This window comes from Phaenicophaeus curvirostris, chromosome 20 (genome assembly GCF_032191515.1).
Source record: "Phaenicophaeus curvirostris isolate KB17595 chromosome 20, BPBGC_Pcur_1.0, whole genome shotgun sequence".
NCBI lineage: Eukaryota > Metazoa > Chordata > Aves > Cuculiformes > Cuculidae > Phaenicophaeus > Phaenicophaeus curvirostris.
This window is the reverse complement of record NC_091411.1, coordinates 2,183,401-2,192,093: the sequence shown is the minus strand read 5'-3', so window position 1 is coordinate 2,192,093 and position 8,693 is coordinate 2,183,401. Positions and strand designations below refer to the sequence as shown.

Here is an 8,693-nt window from a genome sequence, read left to right as displayed (position 1 = left end):
CCGAGCGCACAGCCCGAGGGGAGCCGCCAGGAGCTGGGACACCGGCTTAGGGGCCACGTTCCTGTGTCCAGAGCTCCCAGGAGAGGCCAGGCTGCTGCAGAGCCCTGCGAGAAGCCCCCGGCCCCTCTCACCTATAGCCTGACGGAGAACCAGGGTCACAGAATCACAGAACACCAGGTCCTCGAGGATCATCTCGTCCAGCTTTTATAGGTGATTTGTGGTTTCAATGAGACAGCCCAGCGCCCGCAGAGCTGAGCCCCGAGAGGCCAGAGTAGAGGGATCCACCCCTCCCTGGGCAGATGGTTCCAATGGGAAAAACGTTCTTCTGGAATCCCCATGGAATTTCCCTAGGAGCAAGTCATACTCATTCCCCCTTGTCTTTTCCATGTGACTCCTCACAAAAAAGGGCATCTCCATCCTCTTGGCACACACCCTTTCTGTCCTGGTGCACGGTGCTGAGGTCTCCCCTGCGCACGTCCCCATCACCCCCACGCAACAGCTGCCCCGCGGCTGCACCCACAGCACACGGGGACCTGCTCTGCCTTCCCAGGAGAGGCCTGGACAGCAGGAACACGCCTGGAAGCGCTTCTAGATCCAGTTATTCCCGGTTCGAGTCAGAGCTGTCAGTTCTCAAGTGCATAGAAAGAGCAAAGCCCACGCAAGGAAAAAATACAGGTGTAATTGCACTTTATTGTTCAAGAAGTGAAATGCAAATCCCTCGGGGTGTCTGTGCGCCAGGAGGAACCACAGGGGGAAGAGGTTAGTACAAGCGAGAGGCTCTGCCAGGAGGGGTGCGGAGCCCACAGCCAGCACAGGGGAGCCCTGGGGAACCCGCGTTTCACACCCCATTGCATCCAGCCCGGAACAACGGCCCGGGGCTTCGGTCCTAGAGCGGCTCCCCAGCTGCCTTCACGCCGTGAGATGAGCGGCCACGGGGCAGCTCAGCCCCAGGCTTTGTTCTCATCCATAATCCCGGCTGCATTGGGCCAGCCTGGTGCCTTTGGCCTCCAGCCGAGGGATGCCCAGCGCTCTTTTTCCTCCCATGGAACTCCCCTTAAGAGGACAAAGATCAAGAGAGGCGGCTTCTTCTCTCTTCATGAGAAGAGGCGGCTGCAGAAACTAAACTGCAGTGGATCCACTTTAAGCACTTCCGTTCCATTAAGCGACAGGGGGTTTGTTTGTCTTAAAGACACTAAGAACTGCTCAGAGTCTGAAGTTGTGTAGAAGCGCTCGGAGGAACCCAAGGCGTTTGTCCAGGTGCCTCCCCTCCTGCTCCCCCGTCTTGGGCCACACTGACCCGGCTGAGGGCGGGTTGCAGCCTCCATCCCACCCTCTCAAAGTCTGAACTCGTGCTGCAAGGGTCACGTTAAACGGCAGCAGAGGAGAAGGTGCAGGGGCTGGGCTGGGCTGGCTGCAGTAACGCTCTCTCGGGCGGCAGCGCGGCCCCCAGCCCCATCGCTGCCTGTGACACAAACCCTGCCACAAACCAACATCTCCCCTGCGGCCCCCACAACAGCAGAGCTGCCGCAGAGGCTGCGCTGTGAACCATTCGTTTGAGCCTTGGGATCCCTCCAAAAGAGCTGGGGATGCAGCTGCCCCCGGCCGCAATTCCATCCAGGCTCAGAGCCCGGGGCTCCCAGAGCCCTGCAGCACGGCCCCCAGGTGCCCCGGGAGGGGCAGCCAGCGCCCCACAGGCCGCAGCTCCAACCCCACAACAGCACCCGGCAGCTCCCTTGGCACCGCGGCTTCCGTGAGCGGAGCCCGGGGCGGCAGGAACAACCGTCGGGGGGCTCTGCCCATTCCCACCACGTAGGAGCCGTGCAAATGGTGGGATGGGACAGAGTCCCACCCTGGGCCTAAGGGATATCGCAAGGAGATCTTCCTGGGGAAGGAGAAGAGGTTTTAGTCTGTTTTAAAAAGTCGTTACCACCTGCAGGGTCCAGCCAGACTCGTTCTGAAGCGCTTGGAGTTCACGTTTGCATAAAGGTTCAGACTAAAGAATCGACGGTTGGCAGGAAGAGGACCGACATCCAAACGTGCTCAAAGACCAGTTGGTGCCTTTGGCTCATCCCCAACCCCCGTTATCTTTGCCAGGGCAGAGGGATGGGTCTGGGTGCCCGTGGAGGCAGGGAGAGCCACAGCTCTGCAGTGCAGGAGCCTGGGAAGGCCCTGGCTGGTCACAACTGTCCCACCAACACCGCTTGTCAAGAGCTGCACACGCAGGAAGAGGCCTCACCCAGAGGAGAGGGCTCACAGGCTCAGCAGCTGGTTCTTCATCCCAGCCAATCCAGATCATCATCATCATCGTCACCAAAGAGCGGAGCCGGAGGGGGACGCCCCTTCATGCTCTGGAAGTCAAACCAGAGGGAAACTCGTCAGTCTTAACAGCTTCCCAGGATTCAGTAACTGCTGCACAGTTCTGGCTCCGAGATCTCCATCAGCTTTGAGGAGATGATATCAAGAAACCTCATTGCTGAAGTTTTTGTGTTTCCACACTAAGGCTTCTTAATCCCAGGGAGACGCTTGCCGGCTCAAAGGGGCAGGAGAGGGGCAAGACACTAAAACCCTGGCACATCCCACTAACTCCATGCCAGCAGGAATTTGTCTTCACCATCCCAGCCCAGGAAACTCAGCAAGAAACAAACCCAGACGCTCTCAGTTTGTACAAAGAACATGGAGGAAGCTCTGAGCTCAGCGAGTGGGAGCCAGGCGGATCCCATGGCCACACAAAGGATTTCACAGGCAAAGGACAGGGTAACACCTGAACCCGGTCACTGGAACTGGAAAGATACAAACACGTACCACTTCCTCTTCATCCTCCTCCTCAGAGGGAACCCGAGGTTTCTGTGGTTTACGAGATACTGTTTCAAAGAAGTTGTCATCCTCAAAGAGGCTAGAAGGAGAAAAAGAATTTATAGCTCACTTGCAGATGATGGGATCTTGGTTTTACAAATTCTATTAAAAGAATGATGGAAGAGTTTTCTTGCAGAAGCAAATTTGTAAGGCACCTACTGTCCACCAGCACAGAATGAGACCTGGCAGCCACAAGTATCATAGAATCATGGAACAGTTTGAGTTGGAAGGGACTCGAAAGCCCATCCAGTTCCACCCCTGCCATGGGCAGGGACACCTCCCACTGGATCAGGGGCTCCAAGCCCCATCCAGCCTGGCCTTGAACACCTCCAGGGACGGGGCAGCCACCCCTGCTCTGGGCAACCTGGGCCAGGGCCTCTCTACTCTCACAGCAAAACATTTCTTCCCAAGATCTCATCTCAATCTCCCCTCTTTCAGCTGAAAATTGTTCCCCCTCGTCCTGTCCCTGAACTAGAGACCCTGTAAGATTCTCCAGCCCCGGCCACGTGTGCCCTGCAGCTGCAGCACAACTGCAGCAGCCTCCGTCCTGCTGTACCAGCCCGGGCTGAGCAGCAGGGAAATGGGACTGTGGTCACCTCAGCAGTCACGCCTTACCCAGAATCCTTTCGCTTGTGGATGGAGCTCTCTTCCTGCTGTTCTGGTGCCTCTCCGATGGCAACCGAGCGTGGTTCCGCTGTGTTGGATGCCGCAGAGGGCTCCTTCTCAGCACTAAACCCAACCAAAGGGTCTGTGCAGTTCCCTCCCTCGCCATTTAAGGGAGGGGGCTCAAAACCCCTGCCAGGCTCCTCTGCCTTCTGCTCCACAGCTGGCTTTGCTGGAAGCATTGCCACATCTGCTTCTCTCAGCTCAGCTTCTAGATCAGAAGGTTCTGCATCTCCTGCCTGCAAAGACATTCCAGAGGGACTGCGTTCTCTCTCTGTGCTCCTGCTCGGACTTCTCTCCTGTCTTCGCTCAGCTGGGATGGAGTCCTCCTCCGCCTCAGGCTGTCCTAAAAGGGCAGGCCCCTTATCAGGATCTAGGCAGGATTCAGCTCCAGAAGAGAGATGCTCCTCCTGGACCTTTTCATCTTCTGACACCACACTGCTGTGTGTCGCCTGCTCTTCCTCAGGAATGGCAGGCCTGGCATGCAGAGGAGCAGACTCGCCTTCCTGGTCAGACACCGTGAAGCCTGTGGCTGCTTCCCCAGGATCTGCTGGGCTACGCTGCACGGGCCCTTCGTGCTCTACTTTTGCTCCAAGTGATCCCTCCTGTCTCGCTGCTCCAGGTTCCTCCTTTTCACTGTCCTGATCCGGTCTCTTCTGCTGCCTGTTGAGCAGCTCCAGCGTTACAGTCTGAAAAATAGAGAGAACACAGTTCACACCCTAAACATAACCCACCACAGATCCCTGTATCATCTTCTACGCCACCCACAGCAAGTGTCTGCTTCACAGTTAACTTGGACTCGCAAGGCAAATGTGGTTTTAGCCCATAACTTGTTCTCTCACGCTGATCGCCCTTTATCTCTTCGTTGTCTTACCTTAATAGTGTTCATGACAACGCCTAGAACTGTCCTGCCGCTGTAGGTCTCTTCCAGATCAAATTCGCCCCGAAGAGACTGAAATACACCGTTCATTATCTTCTTAACCTGGAAAAGAGCAAGACAAGGATACAACTCATTAATGTGTGAAGCACTGGGCTCAAGATCTGATCATTCCCCAGGTGAAGGAACAATAAACCCAAACCCAAACACGTGGTTTTCAAAGAATCCAGTTTTAAAACCAGAAATTCTGGTCCTGGAGCAGAATCCACCCCCTTCGATTCAGACCACTCTATATGCACTGAACACATCCCTCCAAAGCAGAGGTAGGTGGCACAAACGCAAAGCAGACGACGCTTATTTCTTATTACTCTTTCAGTTTATAAATGTAAACTTCAAATCTTAAGTTTTAACCTAAAAATCAAGGAACAAATTGGGCAGCAGAAAGCTCAATCTTTTCTTCCTCTGTAGACCCGGCTACTACAGAGCTTCTGTGGAGACAATCCTGGTTTTCCTTCTTATCTCTGCTCAAAGAGAAATAATTCAAGGCAAATACAATAGATTTGCTTATTAAGGAAAAATATCAGGTAGCTAAGCTCACTTCTTCTGTAAAAGTTGCAGGTGAAGATCCATCCCGGTCCTTCTCCAGGTCTCGGATGCGTTCCTCATAGCGAACTTTCAGCGTCACCAGGTCAGACTGCAAGGCTGAACACTGCCAAAGGGAACCTCAAGTCAGAACAGCTCACAGAGTTGCCACAGGGAGCTGTGTGGTGGATGGGTTATCTGGAAGCAGTTTTTTAGTAAGGGGTAAACTTCTGAGTGGATTTTTAGTCAGGGCTTTGACAGGAAGCTGCAAAAGACTTGACTGAACGCAACAGCACCAAAATAAAGACTTGGAGATACAGAACTATGCTTTAAGCTTTTCAAGTAACACCAAGAATGGGGACAGCATTACTGGGATCCCAGTGAGACGAGGGCTGGGTGTCATCACTGGACCTATTCTCGTTTCTGGAAGCAACATTAAGTTATTTCTTCCCTTTCATATTCTGGAACCCACGTTCTTTTTACTCTGGACAAAGGCAGCCTGAGGCTAGTGATCACTGCACTCCAGTTCATATTCAGCTGCTGTGTTATCCCCTTTACCTTCTCTTTGACAGGCTCTAGTTGCTCCAAACACTGTTGACACTCAGACAATTTTTGCTCTTCTGCTTTCTTTGAGTGTTTTAGAGCCGCAAGCTGAAAGACAAGAACAAGAGTCCAGTGGTTTACAGCCGTTTTCAGTGTCACCCTCTTCAAAACAGTTCCTGCTCCAAGCACTAGCTCAGAACAGTGCAGACAGGCAGATTGTAGCTGCTGTTTTAGTCCGAGCCCGACATCATCTTGGCTCTCCGTCACAGACCAGTAAATTCACTGGCCCACCAACCCAAAAAAACAGATGCAGGCACGGACACATCCCATGGACAAGACTCTATTCCAAAACAGTCAAGAAATTAAAAAGGCAAGACACAAATCAGGAGGAGAGGATTGTTGGTGATAGTTACTGCTTATTTGGCATTACATTTCAGCAAAGAACAGCCCTTTACCTTCTCTTCCAGCTGGGACACCTGCTGCTGCAGGGAATCTCTCTGCTCACACACCTCCTGGTACTGTCTGACATGCTGCTCCTTGGCTGAGGCCAGCGTACGTTCACACTTGGCTTCCCACTGGGATTCCAGCTCTGCCTGGATGAGGGACATCTGTCCATCACATAAGAGATCATTAGGAACACACACACACACAATCTGTATTTGCACAAGTGGCTGAAAGCTTGGGGCTGGACAACACTTCCTTGGTCCAGGCTGGAACACCTGCACACGGATGGCAGCCCTGAGATGTCACCAGCTCCTGCCCACACTGGTCAGTTCAGTTCTGGACACAATCCCTCAGGCTGGCCTGAAGGTCTGGCTCAGATTTCAGATGTCCAGGCATATTTCTAAGCAGTCCTTCACTTATTGTTTTTCAGCCTGCAGAAGTCTCCAGGGAGACCATATAACAGCCTCCCAGTACTGAGAAGGGCTCCAGGACAGCTGGGGAAGGACATTTTACAAGGGCCTGGAGTGATAGGATGAGGGGGAATGTCTTTAAATTGGAAGAGGAAGATTTAGATAAGACGTTAGGAAGAAATTCTTCTTGATGAAGGTGGGGAGGTCCTGGCCCAGACTGCCCAGAGCAGTGGTGGCTGCCCCATCCCTGTAAGTGTTCAAGGTCAGGTTGGATGGGGCTTGGAGCAACTGGATCCAGTGGGAGGTGTCCCTGGTGGAACTGGATGGGCTTCCAGGTCCCTTCCAACCCAAACCATTCCATGATTATCAGCAGCTCTGTGTTCTCTCTGCTAAGAACTCAATTTGGCGCCCCTCCTTTCCTCAGTTAGACACTGTCTTTAACACGGTCTAAACCTGATGCCATGGGTGCTGCACCAGAACCCTGCAGCCACGTCAGTGGCCTGTGATTGCAGCTGCAGAACAACCAGCACCAAGCAGCCTTCCTCACATCATGCACTTCTTTAGAGACATCAGTGCAAATCCTGAAGTCAGAAGCAGTGCCAACAAAAATAGTTTAGGAAGAGAGGGTTCACTTTTTTGTTGTGTTACAGTCACCCCTTAAAAGCAAGAGGATAACATTTTCATTCTTTCATGACCTGAGCAGTTTTCATTGCTGTTTCTCAACTGCAGGTTCCTACAAGTCCCCCAGATGCCTGCTGGAGAAGCTCCCAGGATTCCTCACCTGCTCTGCTGCTGCCTGGTCAGTCGAAGTCCGTGCCTTTTTCAACAGCTGCCGAAGCTTGTCCAGCTCCTGCTGATACGATCTGCGTATTTCTTCCATCTCTTCCTCTGCCTGAGCTCTCTCCGAGAGGGATTTCTTCTTCCTCTCTGCAAGATTCTGCAGTACAGAACAGGACTCAGAATAGGCCAGACTGCACTGAAGCAGCTCTTCTTCCTCATGCACAAAGAGCCGCTTTGAGCAGGGCATCTTATCACTCTCAAATCAAGCTGAGGTTATTTTAGAGGTAAGAGGGTTTACATGTTACTCGACTAAGATATTAAAACGCACATAAATCACAAAGCACAAAGGATCCATCAGCACAGGGTTCCTTGCCTGCAGATGAGTCAAGATTCACCCAGCCTGCAGATTTACAAGCAAGGATGTTGGGTTAAATTCCAGCAAACCCTGCATCTCTCTCTGTAATGCTAGCACTGGACACACCTTTTCCAGACTCTCCTTTTCCACTTTCAGATCCGTCAACTCTTCTTCCAATGCTGCAATCTTCATGTCCAGCTGCTTGCGGCTCTGCTTCTCAGCTTTGAATCTGCTCTGAGTGTCCTCAGAGGCTTCTTGGAGCTCTGCAGAAAGACAACTTACTCTGTGTTTCAGTCCTACACATATTCCAGGTTAGCGCATTTGGGGGCCAATGGGAAGGAAAAGTCTTGCACAATGGAATCAACTACGCTGCTTGTGCCTGCAGTAGGAACTAGAATTTATCAAGAACTGCCTCTGAAACAGCAATACTTAAACCTCAGCTTTTCTCTTAGCTTTTCAACCATGGAACACCTCTGGTTCCTCTACAAGATGTCAGACTAATGCCAAGAGACTGCTTCTGCAAAAGGTATCCCTGTTACAGGATGATTTTGTTTGTAGATTCAGCCCATTTCCCTTTTAGCAGTAACAAAGATGCAGATACCGTTCAGACATCTCAGGGCATTGATATCCTCTTCCATACCCTTGTGACCACTCCTAGGAAAAGTGAGAACGGACACCCCAGAAGAAAGGAAAGAGCTACGACTTATAAAAGAGGAAAAAGAGCTGTTATGGAACAGAATTCTGACCTGCCAACTGTGCCTGCAGTTTGTTGAGCTGTGTCTCGTGTCGCTCTGCCTCCTGCAGGGCAGCAGACAGCTGTTTCCGCAAGTCCATCTCCTTCTTCTGGTGGGCTGTCAGCTCCAGCTGCAGCTGGGAGACCTGGGCTGTGGCAGCCGCTAACTCCTCTGTGACTTTGGCCTGGATCACAAAATGGAGCGGGGAAAAGGGAGAAAGAAAGGATACATGAGTGTGAGGGAGCACCAGAACCGCTCTCACAGGAAGAGCTGAGGGGCACTGGAAACCCTATCAGGGAAGTGCTGGGGTCCAGCACCTCAGACATCTCTAAATCAAAGAAGTAACGATAAGGTTTTTGCCAAGTTACTGCGAGTTGTTTGGCTGTAACCTGTCCAGATTGACTAGAAAGTTGCACAAGTCACCCAAAACCTCACAGTTCAATTCAACAAGC

General features: G+C 52.1%; 1 protein-coding gene across 4 annotated transcripts in view; it reads right to left on the bottom strand.

Moving 5' to 3' along the window:
• Positions 1-670: 670 nt before the first annotated feature.
• Positions 671-8,693, bottom strand: part of FKBP15 (FKBP prolyl isomerase family member 15) — a 28,034-nt gene continuing 20,011 nt past the window's right edge. For all 4 annotated transcript variants that reach the window (XM_069873012.1, XM_069873014.1, XM_069873013.1 and 1 more), the window contains 10 exons: positions 8,254-8,425; positions 7,634-7,770; positions 7,154-7,309; positions 5,974-6,126; positions 5,534-5,626; positions 4,992-5,102; positions 4,391-4,498; positions 3,469-4,205; positions 2,803-2,893; positions 671-2,348 (listed from right to left, as the gene is read on the bottom strand). In XM_069873012.1, coding sequence (XP_069729113.1) covers positions 2,274-2,348; positions 2,803-2,893; positions 3,469-4,205; positions 4,391-4,498; positions 4,992-5,102; positions 5,534-5,626; positions 5,974-6,126; positions 7,154-7,309; positions 7,634-7,770; positions 8,254-8,425 — 1,833 coding nt within the window. In that variant the 3' untranslated portion in view covers positions 671-2,273. The remainder of the gene's footprint in view (positions 2,349-2,802; positions 2,894-3,468; positions 4,206-4,390; positions 4,499-4,991; positions 5,103-5,533; positions 5,627-5,973; positions 6,127-7,153; positions 7,310-7,633; positions 7,771-8,253; positions 8,426-8,693) is intronic.